General features: G+C 41.6%; 1 protein-coding gene across 1 annotated transcript in view; it reads right to left on the reverse strand.

Moving 5' to 3' along the window:
- Nucleotides 1-10,201, reverse strand: part of LOC113826491 (lactosylceramide 4-alpha-galactosyltransferase) — a 37,373-nt gene extending 27,172 nt beyond the window's left edge. Inside the window, exons 1-3 of the mRNA XM_070127303.1 lie at nt 9,745-10,201; nt 3,343-3,537; nt 2,606-2,778 (exon numbers count right to left, since the gene is read on the reverse strand). Of these exons, the coding sequence (XP_069983404.1) occupies nt 2,606-2,778; nt 3,343-3,537; nt 9,745-9,852 (476 nt within the window). The 5' untranslated portion in view covers nt 9,853-10,201. The remainder of the gene's footprint in view (nt 1-2,605; nt 2,779-3,342; nt 3,538-9,744) is intronic.
- Nucleotides 10,202-20,000: the final 9,799 nt, after the last annotated feature.

The raw sequence follows: 20,000 nt of genomic DNA on the forward strand, positions 1-20,000 counted from the left end.
AGGGAGAGAGGGAGAGAGAGGGAGGGATGGGACGGGGAGGGAGGGTGAGAGGGAAGGAAAGGGAGAGAGGGAGAGAGGGAGAGAGAGAGAGAGAGAGAGAGAGAGAATTGATAGATAGACAGAGAGAGAGAGAAGAAAGACACAGAGAAAAAAGAGAGATAAGAGATGCAACCTAAAAACATTATCGCTGGAGCTATAAACCTGTCTATTTATAACTTTGTTGTTTATCGTCTCTCTAAACAACCAATAAAAATGAAGAATTTGAGAGAAGTATGAACCTAATAACGTTTCACAAATGATACCGACGATCACAATATTGACATTGCTGATTAGCAGAATATAATCAATGGATTGATGATAATAAAGATTACAATGATAACAGAGATTATGATACATCGACAACTCCAATGATAAGACTGACGGTTATATAGGAAGTGTCCCATTTAAAGATTTCCCCTGACCCACTTCCGCTGATCCTGAGCATAAGGCCGATATGCGGAGCGGAGTCTCGCCCGAGGTATGAGGAGCCCTGCCTGTGTCGACTAATGCCGACTCGACCAACGTGTGTAAGCTAGTGCTGACGCATCAGAGATTAGTCCTTACATACCATGATGCCCAGATACAGCGGTAACCTCTAGGCTACAACTACAACTTCTCGCTCCTGGATGAGAGGCCGACACGTTAGCACTGTACTAGCCCGGAGTCATGTGTTGATTTCCAGTCTTTAACATATAATACTTTCTGTTACAGTGATGTTCACAGTCCGCAGGTTGGGTTTAGTGCCATGAAATGACTTCAGAAATCAGTGCCTCATCATCTTGGAAATGTTTGCCCTTCAAAAATGACTTCATAGACATAACGAGGTGAAAGTCAAATGGTGCAAGATCGGGATAATAAGGCGGATGAGGAAGGATGTCGTAGCCACGGGACTGCAGTTCCATCTGGGTATTGGGAAAGTTGTGAACAGGGGCGTTGTCTTGTAGGAGGTGGGCACTTTTGGTCAACATTCCGTGCCTCTTGGGTTTGATAGCCTCCTGCTAAGAAATCCATCAGGACTACTCAAAAGCCTGTGAGCATGATCTTGCCTGTGTGACACGTGCCTTTTTTCAGGTTGTGTGTGGGGGGGGGGGGATGGTTAGGTCAAAGTGCTTCCATTGTTTTAAACTAGGCCTTAGTGTCTTGATCATAGTGATGGACCCAAGTTTCATTCTGTGTAATCAGTCTGTCAAGAAGGTCCTTGTCTTCTTGGCATATGGCTAAAAGGTCCTTAAAACAATGAACTTGTTCTTGCTTCTGGAAAGGTGTGAGTACCCTAGGAACCCATTGCACAGATGACTTTTGCATATGCAGATGGTCATGAATAATTTCTTTCACAGACCCAACACTAATCTTGACATCTTGGGCTATCTGACGAAAAGCAATACTTCGATCTTCCAATATATCAGTCTCTACTTGAAGGATAGTGTCTTAATCAAATACTACCTTCTACACAAGTAGGAAGTAGCATTTACGACCCTAATGCACCCTGTTGTATCGCATTTCCTGCCACTGCATGAGTTGAAGAGCTTTTTATCTATATTACCCCCTCTGCCATTCATAAAAGGGGACTAAAATAGCGAAGTACTGCTGGGATTAAATTATGCCAATTTAACCATGCCTTTTGAACAGCGATATTCAATTTGCTATCGGCGGGTGGCATATGATTCTCGCAAGGAAGTCTCATGTCAACCACTGATAGTTAATGGACACAGGTAGCCTTAATTTCCCGAACAAAGTGCTATCAGTTAATTATTTCAGTAAGAAAATGTTATTATCCTATTGTCCTCTTTTGCAGATTTTTTTTTTTTTTTGACTTTATCTTTTCTACAAGAGAGTGGAATATTTCCAGCCAGAGCATTACGTAACCAAAAGAAAAAAGAAAAGAAAACAATTTTTTTCCTAAATACGCCATCTGTAAATCACAACAGTGAAACTGAATTAATTAATTAATTAATAAAATTAAGCCTACCGTTGTGAAAAGAATTATTGTCTAGATCACGGGTGTCAGACTCAGAACCTATCGTGTGCCAATTATCTCTTTAGCTGCCATCTTTTAACCAACAGAGGTTTATTCCTTGCTTCCCAAGGTTACATTACTAGAACGGGGATTATGTACTTGTACGTAAAGCTTTCAATTATGTAAATGGAAGCAAATTGCACATGAAGTTATTTTCCTTCATGACGTTCATAATTCAACAAGGCTGATATTTCTTGTCACTTAATTTTCTTCCCAGGAGACGCAATAAGCCCGTGGACCATAAGTATGGCACTCCTGGGTTATTTAATTAAGAAAACACATGAACAGAGAAAAGAACCAAGAGTGTGTGATAATTTCAAAAGACGAAGGACTGCTTAAGCAATCATATAAGACGGCCGACTGTGAGACCGAGAAAGCCAATGTGCCGAGGGACGTGTTTGACACCCCCGGTCTTAATCAGTTACAAATCCCCTTGGTAAACCGTGGAGGAGGGAGGGAGGGGGTGGAGGGTAAGCTTGGCGGTCTTTAAACCTGCTTTAACCTCGTTTGAAGTTTTGAAGTTGACAGTGGCGTGGGAACAAGGCTTACCTTATCGCGTCATTGAAGTGTGACAGCGGCCAGTCACTTTCTTCCCATCTTCTTTGAGTAAACCATTCGGCGAGGGGGGACTTTTCAAATAATTTATTGACATCCAGGTGTACGATCTGAATGTTGCTGAGTTCCCTTGTCAGACTTTCTAGGAGACGCGTCTCTTTGAGTTTCTGAAAAAAATAATGATTGGATATCTGTTAATGATTTATATATGGAAGAAATAAACTCTCTCTCTCTCTCTCCCTCTCTCACACACACACACACACACACACACACACACACACACACACACACACACACACACACACACACACACACACACACACGCAAACAAACATACAATCAAACACAAACATACACACACGGATTGACATTTCACATAGATAGAATCTGACATACGAGTAGATAGACAGATAGATGGTTGAATAGGTAGACAACAGAGTGGGAGTTAGACGGATAAACAGACTGATAAAAAAGTGAGTGAGTAAGAGAGAGAGAGAGAGAGAGAGAGAGAGAGAGAGAGAGAGAGAGAGAGAGAGAGAGAGAGAGAGAGAGAGAGAGAGAGGAAAGAAAGAGAAAGAGAGATAGAGAATGAAATACACCCAGACAACCAGAGAGAAACAGAAAAAAACAACGAAAATACTCATAACACCAAAACCATAACCCGCCCCCCCCCCAAAAAAAAAAAAAAAAAAAAATCAAGCCAACAAAATCAAGCACCCATCACGCCCCACCTTCGCAGTCATGAACATGACGACGGGCGTGGGGTAGTGGGCGCGGGCGGCAGACTCCAGAGCACAGTACATGCGCAAAGTGAGACGCGTGTTGTTGTAGCCTTCAAGAAGCATAACGGAATTCAGAGGCGGTTCCTGCTCTCTCAGGCTACGGTAGGCGGTCGCAGGCTCCTCCTCCCCGTCTCCGTACCGATCCTGGCGGGGAGGGGTCAGTGGGCGTGGTCAGTGGGCGTGGTTAATCAAAGGGAAGAATGGAAGAATGAATGGTGGTTAGTGAAGGGGAGGAAAAGTAGGCGGTCGCAGGCTCCTCCCCGTGTCCGTACCGATCCTGTGGGTGGGCGTGGTCAGTGGGCGTGGTCAGTGGGCGTGATTAGTCAAAGGGAAGAAAAGAATAAATGGTGGTTAGTGAAAGGGAAGAAAGGTAGGCGGGGGGAAGGGGGCAGTGGGCGTGTTCAGTGAGCGTGGTTAATCAAAGGGAAGAATGTAAGAATAACTGGTGATTTGTGAAAAAGTAGGAAAGAGGAATTAAATGAATGAATAAAAAAAAAAACAGACATAATCTCATATTCTGAAACGTGGAATAGAATAGACTGATGTAAATAGACGACTAAAATTTCTATCTAAACCTGTAGACATGGCATATCTATACATTCATACAATACCGTGTACGTATGTATGTATGTGTATGTGCGTATGTATCCATTCATTTATCCATATATCTCTGTGTATGTACAATTTTCGTTGAGTAAAAGAAAAGAGAAGATAATAAGAGAAAGGAAAAGAAAAGAAAAAGAAAAGAAGAGAGAAAAAAGAAGAAAAGAAAATAAGAGAAAGGTAAAGAAAAGAAAAGAAGAGAAGACAAAGAAAAAAAAAAAAAGAAAAGAAAAGAAAAAGAAAACAAGAGAAAGAAAAGAAGAAAAGAAAAGAAAAAAAGAAAGAAAAAAAAAAAAAGAAAAAAGAGAAAGAAAAGAAAAGAAAAGAAAAAAAGAAAAGATAAATAAAAGAAAAAAGAAAAAAGAGAAAATAAAAAAAGATAAAGAAATAAAACAAAAAAGAAAGAGATGAAAAGAAAAGAAAAAAAAAAAAAAAAAAAAAGAGAAAGAAGAGAAAAGGAAAAATGCAAGACGTGCTGAACAAGGCAAACCTAAATGGAAAACGTGATGCCGCATCCCTCACGCGAAACAAGCCCCCCCCCCTCCCCCATCCCCCCCGCTTCGCCTACATAGCTCCTTCCCATGACCTGGAATCTTTTATTTTCCTTTTAAGGGAGCCGGCAACCCCTTGCATTCCCCCTCCCCCCCCCCCCCCGCCCTCTCTCCTACACTAAGGAGTCCTACCCCTCTTACCCCCCCCTCTCCTACACTATGGAGTCCTTCCCCTCCTCCCCAACCCCTCGCTTCCCCCCACCCCCTCTCTCCTATACTAAGGAGTCCTACCCCTCTTACCCCCCCCCCTCGCTTCCCCTCTTACAGTGAGTCCTTCAACCCCTCGCTCCCCCCCCCCCTCTCTCTCCTACACTAACGAGTCCTTTCCCCTCCTCCCCCAACCCCTTGCCCCTCCCCCTCTCCTACACTAAGGAGGCCTTCCCTTCCTCCCCCAACCCCTTGCCCCCCCCTCTCCCCTACATTAAGGAGTCCTTCCCCTCCTACCCCCCCCCCCGCTTCCCCTCTTACAGTGAGTCCTTCAACCCCTCGCTCCCCCCCCCCTCTCTCTCCTACACTAACGAGTCCTTTCCCCTCCTCCCCCAACCCCTTGCCCCTCCCCCTCTCCTACACTAAGGAGGCCTTCCCTTCCTCCCCCAACCCCTTGCCCCCCCTCTCCCCTACATTAAGGAGTCCTTCCCCTCCTACCCCGCCTCCTACAGTGAGTCCTTCAACCCCTTGCTTCCCCCCCCTCTCCTACACTAACGAGTCCTTCCCCTCCTACCCCTCCTACAGTGAGTCCTACCCTCCCTCCCCCTTTAGTTCATTAGAAAGCCTCTCTTGAAAGTAAAGAATAAGCAAATGAATAACAAAGGAAGTACAAAAGACAAACAAACAAACAATTTTTTTTTTGTAGAACGAAATATCAGACAAAAAAAGGAAACGAATTGTATCATAGGAATAGCTAAATAAAGTACAAAAGATGTAGAAGACAAACAAACAAACGTTTTTTTTGTAGAACGAAATAGACAAAAAAAGGAAAAAGAAATGTATCATAACAAAGGAAGTTCAAGAGATGTAAAAAAGAAACAAACGATTTTTTTTGTACAACGAAATATCAGACAAAATTAATAGAAAAAAATGTATTAATAGGAATAGCCAGAACATCTTTTCCATTGGCACTGAAGGGGAGGTTTCCAGGTGAGGAGATATATTATCTATAATCTTCATGGATCTTAAAGATAACACGGCGATAACGTTTATTGCCTTCTTTTGAGGGAGCGACGTCTGACGTCATAGTCATCGAACTGCGGTTGTCACCCCCTCTCTCTGTCTGCCTCGATCTGAATAGCTTTGTCTCTATTTAAATCTGTCGCTGTTTCTGTTCCTGTCTCTGTGTATCTCTCTCTCTGTGATACACATGTATATCTCTCTCTGTGTGTCTCTCTCTATGATACACATGTATATCTCTCTCTATCTCTCCTCATTTTTATTCAACAGACATTCATTCAATGGCAGGACTTTGACCTTTTAATTCACAATCGAAAAGGTATTTGGCAGTACCACCCTTTCCGATAGGATGGCCTTCCTAGTCAACGACGGTTCAGCGCACTAACACTTGTACCACTTCGGCGACTTCCCTCGAAGACGACACCTTCCTTGGGTCACTCGAGATGCGGTGTTTTCTCCTCCTGAGACCGGGATCGAGCCAGTAGTCGGGAGGGGGGGGGGGGGGGTGCAGGTATTTTGCAACTGTCGGGGAGAGGATTTGAACTCGGATCCTCAAGGGTATGTGTTATATATATATGCGCAGATATATAAAGACACATGCACGCACGCACACACACACACACTCACATACACACACATGCAAACACATACACACACATGCACACACACACACGCACACACACACACACACACACTCACTAACACACACACGCATACGCACACACACACGCATACGCACACACACACGCATACGCACACACACATGCACACACACACACTCACACACATACATTTCGATCGGATTAGAAACATGTGAAAAAATTGCTTGATTTCGGTAGTTAGATCCCATACCCACACATACACAGCCTCCCCCCCCCTCCTCCAACAAACTACACACCACAAACAAGTAAAATATGTCTCTCTTTCCCCAAACTAAAATCATTAAATTTTTAGACCTCATTATCATCTTATATTACTCAAACCTATTCATTTATCTTTCTCAGCCAAACACATTAATCAATCATTAATGAACTATCTACCTATAATTTTTTTCTTATTTTCAGAGGAGGAGGGGGGGGGAGTAGTCAAAATATCAAAACAACAAATTAATTACGAAAAGTGGAATTATTGACGTTCATTATGTCTCCAATCATCCCTAAGTATTCACACCCCGAGAGAGGAATTCGAAATGATAACACTAAATACCTTCACTGATATTGGATGGTGTCTGACATGCCTCTGATAATATATCACATTGCAGAGTTATTGAAGTGCCAATGATTAAATTGTTGAATTTGTCTTTAATAGCTGGTTAATGCGGGAGAACGGCGGAGAGAGAGAGGGAGTATAAGAGGTCTTAACAACCCTTCTTAATAGTGTAGTTGAATTACAGGTTAGTGATACGCTGAATGGCTTCAGTCTTATTGAAGAGAACACACGATATGAGAGACTACGACATGCCGGCGCCGGTGAGCGGTCATCCCCGGCCACAGGAGAAGGCGCTGAAAGTGTGATTGTGTGATCAGGCCCCACGGCCTGCTCGGGCGGGTGACCGTGAGAGAGTGAGAATGAGATGAGGGCAAGGCTTGACCTCCCTCTTATTCAGAGGCAGTGTGGCTTCTAATTTTAGAGAGCGTGGCTTGGGGTGAAGCGTGGGGCAGACAGCGTGGCGTGGGCACGCACCACGTGGTATAGATAGGCAGCATGCTAACCTATGCACTATGCTATATGCACCCTATAGGGAGAGAAAGGTTTGGAGAGAGAGAGAGAGAGAGAGAGAGAGAGAGAGAGAGAGAGAGAGAGAGAGAGAGAGAGAGAGAGAGAGAGAGAGAGAGAGAGAGAGAGAGAGACAGTACGAAGAAGAAAAGGAGAGAGAAAAAGAGAGACTACGAGGAAAAAGAAAGAGAGAGAGAGAGACCAATAGGTAGTATGAGAGACCAAAAAGGTAGACAGACAGACAGACAGAGAGAGAAACAAAGATTGCACAATCTGACAAGATTAGAAATTCGTAGATTACCCAATAGCGAATAAACAACACATCCACTAACATGAGATTACACGACAGAGGGGTATACAGACCCGTACCTAATACCAAAGGCTCGATCACCAAAACACGACTGAGGAGATCATTAGTTACAGATAATTAACTGATAAGAAGTACCATATGAAATCAGGTGACAGATATCATTCACGCTGTTTTCTCCTTTTCGCTCTGTTGCTGTGTACGTGAGAGAGAAAGAGAGAGAGAGAGAGAGAGAGAGAGAGAGAGAGAGAGAGAGAGAGAGAGAGAGAGAGAGAGAGAGAGAGAGAGAGAGACTTAATCGTGTTTAATTTGAAAGATTTTCAGGCCACGTGGTCAGACCCACTCATGATCACGTGACTGACTCTCAATACTAACCCCATCTATCGCCACAGACATATGCACACACACACACAAACACACACACACACACAAACACACACACACACACACACACATACACACACACACACACACACACACACACACACATATATATATATATATATATATATATATATATATATATATATATATATATATATATATATATATATATATATATATATATATATATATATATATATATATATATATGTATATATGTTTAAATCTTTTACAAACACAGAAAATGAAGCTGGCACCATGCATTCTTACAAAAAATGAGTCGTATACACTGGCAAACGAACATTGAGAAAACACAATAATAAAACAATAACAACAGTAAGAAGGAGAGAAAAGGAAGTGCATACCAAGAGCATTTCCGGTTGTACATATCAATAATACAAGTCAAGGTCTAAATTTATCCGAATTGTCCATCGTTTAAACAACTCAGGAAAAGTTTGTTCCTTCAGATCGCGGCACTTAATTTTACTTAAAAGAACTTGAAATAAAAATAAAAATGACGTAGTATTTTAAAATTTTCGGTGATATATACATACGTACATACACATATATTTTCTTTTCTACGTCAAAAATATCATATTGCACATCATATCAATTGAGATTTTGTAGTATCAGAAGTCTAGAATAATGATGTGAAAAAATACCTATAAAATAAAAAGTTAGATTCACGAATGTGGCAAAGCTAAGGGGCTTGGATTCAAATCTCGCCCTAACTGCGTGCCGTAAAGCGAATCCAACGCCATGTTTAACTTATCAATATCAACTTTGCCTATCAACTCGGTATCAATTTAGCCTTGTTAGCCTGTTTAGCCTATCAGTATCAGCTTAGCCTCTCAGCATCAGCTTAGCCTCTCAGTATCAGCTTAGCCTCTCAGCATCAGCTTAGCCTCTCAGTATCAGCTTAGCCTATCAGCATCAGCTTAGCCTCTCAGTATCAGCTTAGCCTCTCAGTATCAGCTTAGCCTCTCAGCATCAGCTTAGCCTCTCAGTATCAGCTTAGCCTCTCAATATCAGCTTAGCCTCTCAGTATCAGCTTAGCCTATCAGCATCAGCTTAGCCTCTCAGTATCAGCTTAGCCTATCAGCATCAGCTTAGCCTCTCAGTATCAGCTTAGCCTATCAGCATCAGCTTAGCCTCTCAGCATCAGCTTAGCCTCTCAGTATCAGCTTAGCCTATCAGCATCAGCTTAGCCTCTCAGTATCAGCTTAGCCTATCAGCATTAGCTTAGCCTCTCAGTATCAGCTTAGCCTCTCAGTATCAGCTTAGCCTATCAGCATCAGCTTAGCCTATCAGTATTAGCTTAGCCTATCAGTATCAAGTTAGTGTCAATTTAGCCTACTTAGCCTGTTTAACCTAACAGTATCAGCTAAGCCTATCAGTATCAACTTACCCTATCAGGTTAGTGTCAATTTAGCTTGTTTAACCTATCAGTATCAGCTAAGCCTATCAGTATCAACTTAGCCTATCAAGTTAGTATCGATTTAGCCTACTTAGCCTGTTCAGCCTATTAGTATCAGCTTAGCCTATCAACTTTGAGCCATCGGGAAATCTTTGTACCCGAGCCCGTATTGATAACATTAAAGGACAAATCCACTTGTTACTCACCATTTCAGTGAGTATATGCGTCGGGTATACGATCCACACCAGGAAGAAGCAGGCCCACCCACTCGCCCCCAACACCAGCCACCATCCTCTCGGCCTTGAAATCCTCATCTGTACAAAATTCCGGAGTCCTCCCTCTATCTTCACTTCCTGATGAGACTCTACTTATCTACGAAGCGACTGAGGACATCGCGCCGCCAAGTAAAAAAAAAATTAAATCCGTCACGTAAGCAGGGACTCAGACATCACTGAGACGGTTTTCGAATTGCCAGACGATAGCCCACCGAGAAGGAAAATATACCCGAATGTTGATAACTTCATGGCTTCATTGGGCTCGTGTTTCGTAAGGAATCTCTCTTTTCGAATCACGAGAACCTTGGAAACCACACACACGCACGCACGCAACGGGAGTGTCGAAGGAGAAATAACGTGTTTCCTCAAGGACTCCCGGGCACAAACTGAACCCGACGTGGACTTAGCATGAGGACTTTCCCGCTGCAGCGAGACGCTTATCAGCTGACCAAACAGTTTCACTATGGAGATAAGATCGTATCTTGCCGCGTCTGATAAGAAAGTCGCCGTGACCATGCGCGTACGCTTTCAAATCAGTGCGTCTGTGATGAGTAAAAGTATAGGGTTAAATCCGGACTTACGTGTGTTTTTTTATGTTTATGATTATTTATAATTAAACACACACACACACACACACACACACACACACACACACACACACACACACACACACACACACACACACACACACACACACACACACACACACACACACACGCACACACACACACTGGCAGAGAGGGACGAACAAACAGGCGGATATAGAAGTATAGATAAGTAGACATACGGTTAGATACCCAACCAGAAATCATTCTCTATCAGATTTCAATTTCATTCTCGCATTATTATCTACTATCGACTGATAATTATTCTTCCAATGGCAGGTTCCCCCTCGTCACGTGCCTCTAGTATGCCGTAAGAAGAAGAATGCCTGGGAAGACTTTACGGTGCAAAATCCTTAGTATTTTTTTCCATTTCGACAATGTAATTACTTTAGGGGTTGTTATTCCGTGAGTGTGTAAGTAATTCACATGTGTACTTATCTACCTATCTGCCTGTTGGTCTTTCTGTCTGTCTGTCGGCCTACATGTCTGTTTGTCTGTCTGTACAACTGCCTGACTATATTCCTATCCTTCTATCTATCTATCCATTTCTTTACTCATCTTTCTCTCTCTACTCATCTATTCGTCTATCTATCCACCTGACACTAGCTTCATCTGTCTATCCCTTTAAAATCTGTCTTTCTACCTATCCCATAATCTACCGATCTATCAGTCTGTCTGTCTCTCTGCCTATCTATCCACTGTCTATATGTATTCACAGTCAAAGAGAAAATGTTGATTTACATTTCCTCTTCACTTCCCTTTCGATATGACAGTTTTGGCAGAGGAGATGGAGGTTGCCATTGATCAAGACATCACTGGAAAGAATGTATATATATATATATATATATATATATATATATATATATATATATATATATATATATATATATATGTGTGTGTGTGTGTGTGTGTGTGTGTGGTGTGTGTACACACACACACACACCACACACACACACACACACACATATGTATATATATATATTATATATATATATATATTATATATATAATATATATATAATATATATATATATATATATATATATATATATATATATATATATATATATATATATATATATATACATATATATATGCATGGAGAGAGAGAGAAAGTGAGAGTATGTGTGTGTGTGTGTGTGTGTGTGTGTGTGTGTGTGTGTGTGTGTGTGTGTGTGTGTGTGTGTGTGTGTGTGTGTGTGTGAGAGAGAGAGAGAGAGAGTGAGAGAGTGAGAGAGAGAGAGAGAGAGAGAGAGAGAGAGAGGAAGAGTGAGAGAGGGAGGGAGGGAGGGAGGGAGGGAGGGAGAGAGAGATAGATAGATAGCTAGATAGCTAGATATAGATAGATGGATAGAGAGAGAGAGAGAGAGGGAGGGAGAGTAAGGTAGGAAGTGAGAGAGAGAGAGAGGGAGGGAGAGTAAGGTAGGAAGTGAGAGAGAGAGAGAGAGAAAGAGATAGAGATAGATAGATAGATAGATAGAGAGAGAGAGAGAGAGAGAGAGAGAGAGAGAGAGAGAGAGAGAGAGAGAGAGAGGGAGAGAGAAAGAGAAAAGATAGATAGAGATAGAAAAAAGATAGATAGAGAGAGAGATTGAAAAGAGCGATAGACACAGACAGATGGAGAAAGATATCAGACAGAAAGATAGAATAACAAAAAACACACGAATAAAGGAGGGAGCGCTGGGAACAGAGACACAGGATAATTCAACGAAAGGAGCTGGAATGCAGCTGGGAAAGCAACTGCACTCGCAAAGTAGGTCGAGGGCCATTCCTGTCTTAATTGTGTGGTCCGTCACACACGCAGGAGGCCTAGGCTCACATTTCATGGATATGCGTCTTTTTTCATTTGTTTATTTATTTAGTTGGCTTTTGTGTGTACATTTATTTATTTATTTAGATTTCATGGATATGCGTCTTTTTTATTTGTTTATTTATTTACCTAGATTTATGTGTGTGCATCGAAGATTTTATTTATTTATTTATTTATTTATCTAGATTTTTGTGTGTGCATCGAAGGTTTTATTTATTTATTTATTTATCTAGATTTTTGTGTGTGCATCATAGGTCTATAGAAAATTATTGGACGTGTCTGTGACTCTCCCTCTCCGAGAATAATTCACAAGGTGTCCATAAATTCTTTAACTCTAAATTCCTGCCCAGCTATTCTATATTAAACTGGAAGGTTGCAAGAGAATTTCAACTCTACTGACATTCCTCTAAGTGGCAAACGACCACTTATTATGGTACCGCCACCTCGACCAGCACAGCCCCGCCCATCCACCTCCCTACCCCCCCACCCCCCCGCACTCGGTGAAATCATTGCTCTGTTTGAACGTCTCTATACTACGAGCTGAAAAAAAAAAGTTTATTGCCCAAGAGATGGAAAATTAAAAGAAATTTGTGGATTGGCAGAGGAGTGTGGGATTCGACCATGAAACGAAGATATGAAGAAATGAAACGTTAAACGAAGCCTCGTCAAGAGAAAAGGCAGATAATAGCGTAACTACGGGAGGAGAACACATCACGACAGACAGCGTGTCAACTGGCTGTATGATCCGAGTCGCAAGGGTAACCTACGTTCCTTGGGGCCTGCCTGAAGTATCCGAAATGCGTTAAGTAGGACTTGCGGGTTTTATGCTCAACGTTTTTGAGATGAAACCGAATTTTGACGCCGGACGAAAAATGAGTCTGGAATTGCTCTGGCGAAGTCCATAAACTCTACGGTCGTGCCGCCATCTTTCATAACAGGTGGACTTTATTATTATTATTATTATTGTTATTATTATTATTATTATTATTATTATTATTATCATTATTATTGTTATTATTATTATTATTATTATTATTATTATTATTATTATTATTATTATTATTATTATTATTATTATTATTATTTTTATTATTATTATTATTATCATTATTATTATTATTATTATTATTATTATTATTATTATTATTATTATTATTATTATTATTATTATTATTATTATTATTATTATTATTATTATTATTATTATTATTATTATTATTATTATTATTATTATTATTATTTTTATTATTATTATTATTATTATTATTATTATTATTATTATTATTATTATTATTATTATTATTATTATTATTATTATTATTATCATTATTATTATTATTATTATATTAAGCTATATAATGAGCCACACTGAAAAAATCAAGATTTATACCACCAAAAGTGTCAGTGCAGGTCCAGATACAGCTAAGAAAGAATGAATGAAAGAAAGTCAGTTATGGAAACGAAGGTATTTGTAAATGAGGATCTCTTTCGTGATTTTGCAGAGGCACGCAGGTAGCAAATGAACAATTTTCCTGCTGCAAGAAGACAAGCAAAGCATGCAATATTCGACAACAGAAACGAACTGATTATGAAGGACACGAAGGAACAAGACGAACCGATCAACCACTTAGGACAAAGAAATGTTTGGTAGTTTGCAAGCACTGAGCACTTCCCTGGGACACCACCTTGTCTGCATGTCTGTCAGCAGCCACTGGATGAAGTGCACTCCGCGTCTGATTCCTAAACGCCAACGAATAAAAAAAACGCGTCTGATTTTGAAATAAATGAATATGGAGGTCCGCCTTATTATTCATCCTTTTTCTGTGGCACTATCCCTCCACCCCTCCCCCTCTCCCTCCATCCCTCCCCTTCTCTTTCCCTCCCTCACTCCCTCTCTTACCTTCCATCCCTTCCCCTCTCCTTCTCTCCTCCTTCCCATCCTTTCCTCTCACTCTTACCTTCCATCCCTTCCCCTCCCCTCTCCTTCCATCCCTCCTATCCCTTCCCCTCTCCCTCCATCCCTCCTATCCCACTCCCTCCCTCTACCCCCATCCCTCCTATCCCTTCCCCTCTCCCTCCTATCCCACTCCCTCCCTCTCCCCCATCCCTCCTATCCCTCCATCCTCCTCTCCCTCCTATCCCTCCTTCCCTTCTCCCTCTTCCCCCATCCCTCATATTCCACTCCCTCCCTCTCCCCCCATCCCTCCTATCCCTTCCCCTCTCCCTCCATCCTCCATCCCCCTCTCCCTCCTATCCCTCCTTCCCATCCTTCCCTTCTCCCTCCCTCTTCCCCCATCCCTCCTATCCCTCTCCCTCCATCCCTCCTATCCCACTCCCTCCCTCACCCCTTCTCTTACCTTCTATCCCTCCTATCCCTTTCCCTATCCTTCCATCCCTCCCTCCCTCTCCCCATCCCTCCTATCCCTCCCCTCCCTCCCTCCAACCCTCCTATCCCTCTCCCTCCTATCCCACTCCCTCCCTCCCATCCCTCCATCCCTCCCATCACCCAGCCTTTCACTCATCCCCCTCTCCCTCCAACCCTCCCTATCCTCCATCCCTCCAACCCTTCCCCTCCCTCCCACTCCCTCTCCCCCATCCCTTCCTATCCCTCCCATCACCCAGCCTTTCACTCATCCCCCTCTCCCTCCCTCCCTCCTATCCCCCATCCCTCCTATCCCTCTCCCCCCATCCCTCCTATCCCTCCCATCACCCATCCTTTCACCATCCCCCTATCCCTCCCATCACCCTAGCCTCTCCCATTCCATCCCCTCCTATCCCACTCCCTCCATCCCTCCTCTCCCTCCTATCCCTCCCATCGCCCAGCCTTTCACTCATCCCTTATGCCGCCACCGCAACGCCCTCAAGGACATTAGATCCCCAATAAAAGCGAGTCTGACGCACCTCCCGGAGTCCGCTTAATGTCCTTTCTCTCACGCCCTCGCCGCCCGGGTTTTTAGCGCGCCCTTTTAAGAGTCGACAGCAACAAACCTTCGTCTTGGAGTGAATTAGGTACGGTGTTTGTCGCATGTTTTTTTGTTTTGTTTTTGTTTTGTTTCGTTAAACTGTTTGTCTGTCTCTCTCTCTCTCTTTTTTTTTTTTTTTTTTTTTTTTTGTTAAAGGGTAACGTTAGTCTGTCCGTTTGAGAAGATAGTGAATATAGAGGAAGGGATAAATGAAAGTGAAAGGGAGGAACAAATGCCCCGACATCAAGAATAGATAAAAAAAAAAATCCTCTACTCTCACTAATAATGATCCTCTCTCTCTAAAATCCTCTCTCTCTCTCTCTCTCCCTCTCTCTCTCTCTCTCTCTCTCTCTCTTTCTATCTCTCTATCCTCCTCTTCTGCCCTAGCCTAAAGCACTTAACTTAACCTAGCCTACAGTATTTAACCTAACCTAACCTAACTTTACCTAATGTAACCTAAGATAGCCTAAAGTAGTTAACCTAACTTACCTTAACCTACTCTAACCTCACCTAACCTAGCCTGAATATAAGGAATTCTTAAACTAACCTAACTCTACCTAATCTAGCCTAACCTAGCATAAATATGAGGAATTTTAACCTAACCTGACCTAACCCTAGACTAAGGTACTTAACCTAACCTAACTGAACCTAGCCAAAATTGCTTAACCTAATCTAACCTAACCTAACCCTAGCCAATATTCATTTAACCTAACCAAACCTTAGCCTAAATTATTTAATCTAACCTCACCCTAGCCAAAGTTGCTTAATCTAACCTAACCTAGGCCTAAATGATATAACCTAACCTAACCCTAGCCAATATTCATTTAACCTAACCTAACCTAGGCCTAAATGATTTAACCTAACCTAACCCTAGCCAATATTCATTTAACTAAACCTAGCCTAGGCCTAAATTATTTAACCTAACCTATCCTTAGCCTAAATTATTTAACCTAACCTAACCCTAGCCAAAGTTGCTTATCCTAACCTAACCTAACTCTAGCCAATATTCATTTAACCTAACCTAACCTTAGCGTAAATTATTTAACCTAACCTAACCCTAGCCAAAGTTGCTTATCCTAACCTAACCTAACTCTAGCCAATATTCATTTAACCTAACCTAACCTTAGCGTAAATTATTTAACCTAACCTAACCCTAGCCAAAGTTGCTTATCCTAACCTAACCTAACTCTAGCCAATATTCATTTAACCTAACCTAACCTTAGCGTAAATTATTTAACCTAACCTAACCTACTCATACCCTACCCTAAAATCCTTAATCTAACCTAACCTAGACTTATCCTTACCTTGATCAAACAAATCGTTCCTGACCTCATTCGTTTCGTATAAATCACACGTTTCTCGTTTTCTTTCCGAGTTAAAAAAAGAAAAAAAAAAAAAAAGAGAGAGAGAGAGAGAGAGAGAGAGAGAGAGAGAGAGAGAGAGAGAGAGAGAGAGAGAGAGAGAGAGAGAGAGAGAGAGAGAGAGAAGGAAAATAAATAAAACTAAGAAAGCGATAAAGATGGAGATCAGAAGAAAGAGAGAAGAAGACGAAGAAGAAAAAGAAATTTCCGTTTTGTGAATAGAGTAAAAGGAGTTAATGAATTATGTAAGATTAAGTAAAAAAAAAATTAAATCCCACACCCACACTCTCTCGCGTTTTAGAGCGTCAATTGCATTACTTCCGCCATTTTGCTTGGAAGGAACTGGCGGAGTCCTTCAGAAAGTTTTAAAGGACTTTTTTCCGTTTTTTCCTTCAGGTGCTAAAGACATTTTTTTTCGAGAAGGTTGTAGACGTTTTTGAAAATGCTGATTTTTTTTTTCTTTCTTTCTTTGTAAAATGTGTTTTGAATATGTCGCAAATACTTTCATTGAAGAAGTTTGAAGATGCTTTTAAGAAAGTTGTAATTGAAGTTGAAGATATTCATAAAAAATAGAGGGATATATTTCGAAGTTGAAGACATTATGAAAAAAAAAATCTAATTTCTAAGGAATATCAAGGTGTTCTTTTAATGGAATCAAAGTACGCTTTGAAGTTAATTAACACCTTTTAAAGAGCGATTTTAAAGAAACAAACTTTTTTTTTTTAATGTTCAAGGATATGCGAGATTTCTGTAATTTCAATTATCAAAAATTCCTTTTTTAAGAAGCTAAAAACATACTTAAAAAAAAAATTAAAAACGTTTTATATATACCGATGGCAGCTTCAAAGAACGTTTTAAAGGTCTTTGTTCTTGAATGCAGGAAACGTTTCTTTAAAGACGGTGAATGCTGAGACGCCGTGAATCGTACAGAAGGTGAAGAAAAGCGAAGGAAGAAGAAAGGTGAATAACAGACTAAGTCCTTCTTTCCTCCTTCCTCTCTTCCTATCTTATTATCTTGATGTATTCGTATCATACTGTGGATCATCTTTTTTTTTTTGTGTGTGGCTTACGTAAGGCGAATCGTGCTGTTCTGCTTACCGTTTCCTATTACTGTGAGTGCTAGTATTAGGGTTCATTATATCACGATTTGATGCTGTGTATTGGTAGTGCATAATCTCTCTCTCTCTCTGTCTGTCTCTGTCTGTGTATAACTCTCTCTCTCTCTCTGTCTGTCTGTCTCTGTATAACTCTACACTACACTCTCTGTCTGTCTGTCTATATATATATATATATATATATATATATATATATATATATATATATATCTATATATATGTACTGTCTGTATATCTGTATATCTATCTATCTATATATATATATATATATATATATATATACACTAAATATATGTATATATGTATTTAAACACACACACACACACACACACACACACACACACACATATACACATACACTGTATATCACTCACTCTTTTCTCCTTCTTTCCCTCGATACCTTCCTCTCTCTCTCTCTCTCCCTTCCTCCCTCCCTTCATTTTTCTTTCCCTTCCACCTCCTTCCTTTCCTCATTTTATTATGTTTTTCGACCTTATCCCCTCGTTCTCTTGAGCCGGAAGTGGTGTTTCCGGATAAGACTGGCAGCGGAAGAAAACGTTTCAGCTTATGTGTACATGTGTGTGTTTGTATATGTGTACATGCGTGTTTGTGCGCGTGTTGTATGAGTACACGTTCACATGTGCGTGTTGTATGAGTACACGTTCACATGTGCGTGTTGTATCAGTACACGTTCACATGTGCGTGTTGTATCAGTACACGTTCACATGTGCGTGTTGTATCAGTACACGTTCACATGTGCGTGTTGTATCAGTACACGTTCACATGTGCGTGTTGTATCAGTACACGTTCACATGTGCGTATTGTATCAGTACACGTTCACATGTGCGTATTGTATCAGTACACGTTCACATGTGCGTGTTGTATCAGTACACGTTCACATGTGCGTATTGTATGAGTACACGTTCACATGTGCGTGTTGTATCAGTACACGTTCACATGTGCGTGTTGTATCAGTACACGTTCACATGTGCGTGTTGTATCAGTACACGTTCACATGTGCGTGTTGCATCAGTACACGTACACATGTGCGTGTTGTATCAGTACGCGTTCACATGTGCGTGTTGTATCAGTACACGTTCACATGTGCGTGTTGTTTCAGTACACGTTCACATGTGCGTGTTGTACCAGTACACGTTCACATGTGCGTGTTGTTTCAGTACACGTTCACATGTGCGTGTTGTATCAGTACACGTTCACATGTGCGTGTTGTATCAGTACACGTTCACATGTGCGTGTTGTATCAGTACACGTTCACATGTGCGTGTTGTATCAGTACACGTTCACATGTGCGTGTTGTATCAGTACACGTTCACATGTGCGTGTTGTATCAGTACACGTTCACATGTGCGTGTTGCATCAGTACACGTTCACATGTGCGTGTTGTATCAGTACACGTTCACATGTGCGTGTTTCGGTGTCTGTGCCTTTAGTAATGTGTACGCACGTGAACTTTTATTCTATTTTCTAATTTCTCACTGTAGGAGGGGAAAAAATAAAATAAAATAGATAAATCGATTTTCTCTCCTCTTAGAGCACGTTCGCTAAATGCAGAACCCGGAGCTCATAAAACTTAGACGGGTGTTCGGGTGTCGCTTTCCGATTCCAGCCTCTCTTAACTTTTTGCATATTTGCCGAATTCTTACGAGCCAATACCGGAACTTGACTGCGCTTTCTCTTCTCCTTTTCTCCTTCTCCTCTTCTTGGTCTCCCACTCTCTGTTTTCTTCCTCCAGTCCCTGTTTTTGGTCTCCCACTTCCCGGTTTCTTGTCCCACTTCCCGTTTTCTTCTCCCACTTCCCGGTTTCTTGTCCCACTTCCCGTTTTCTTCTCCCACTTCCCGTTTTCTTCTTCCACTTCCCGCTTTCTTCCTCCAGTCCCCGCTTTCTTCTCCCACTCCCCGCTTTCTTCTCCCACTTCCCGTTTTCTTCTCCCACTTCCCGTTTTCTTCCTCCACTTCTCCCAAGTTTCTTCTCCCACTTCCCGTTTCCTTCTCCCACTTCCCGTTTGCTTCTCCCACTTCCCGTTTCCTTCTCCCACTTCCCGTTTGCTTCTCCCACTTCCCGCTTTCTTCTCCCACTTCCCGTTTTCTTCTTCCACCTCCCGTTTTCTTCTCCCACTTCCCGTTTTCTTCTCCCACTCCCCGTTTCTTTTCCTACTTCCAGTTTTCTTCTCCCACTTCCCGTTTTCTTCTCCCACTCCCCGCTTTCTTCTCCCACTTCCGTCTTCTTCTCCCCCTTCCCGTTTTCTTCTCCCACTTCCTGTTTTCTTCTTCCACTTCCCGTTTTCTCCCTCCAGTCCCCGTATTCTTCTCCC

Source organism: Penaeus vannamei, chromosome 11 (genome assembly GCF_042767895.1).
Source record: "Penaeus vannamei isolate JL-2024 chromosome 11, ASM4276789v1, whole genome shotgun sequence".
NCBI lineage: Eukaryota > Metazoa > Arthropoda > Malacostraca > Decapoda > Penaeidae > Penaeus > Penaeus vannamei.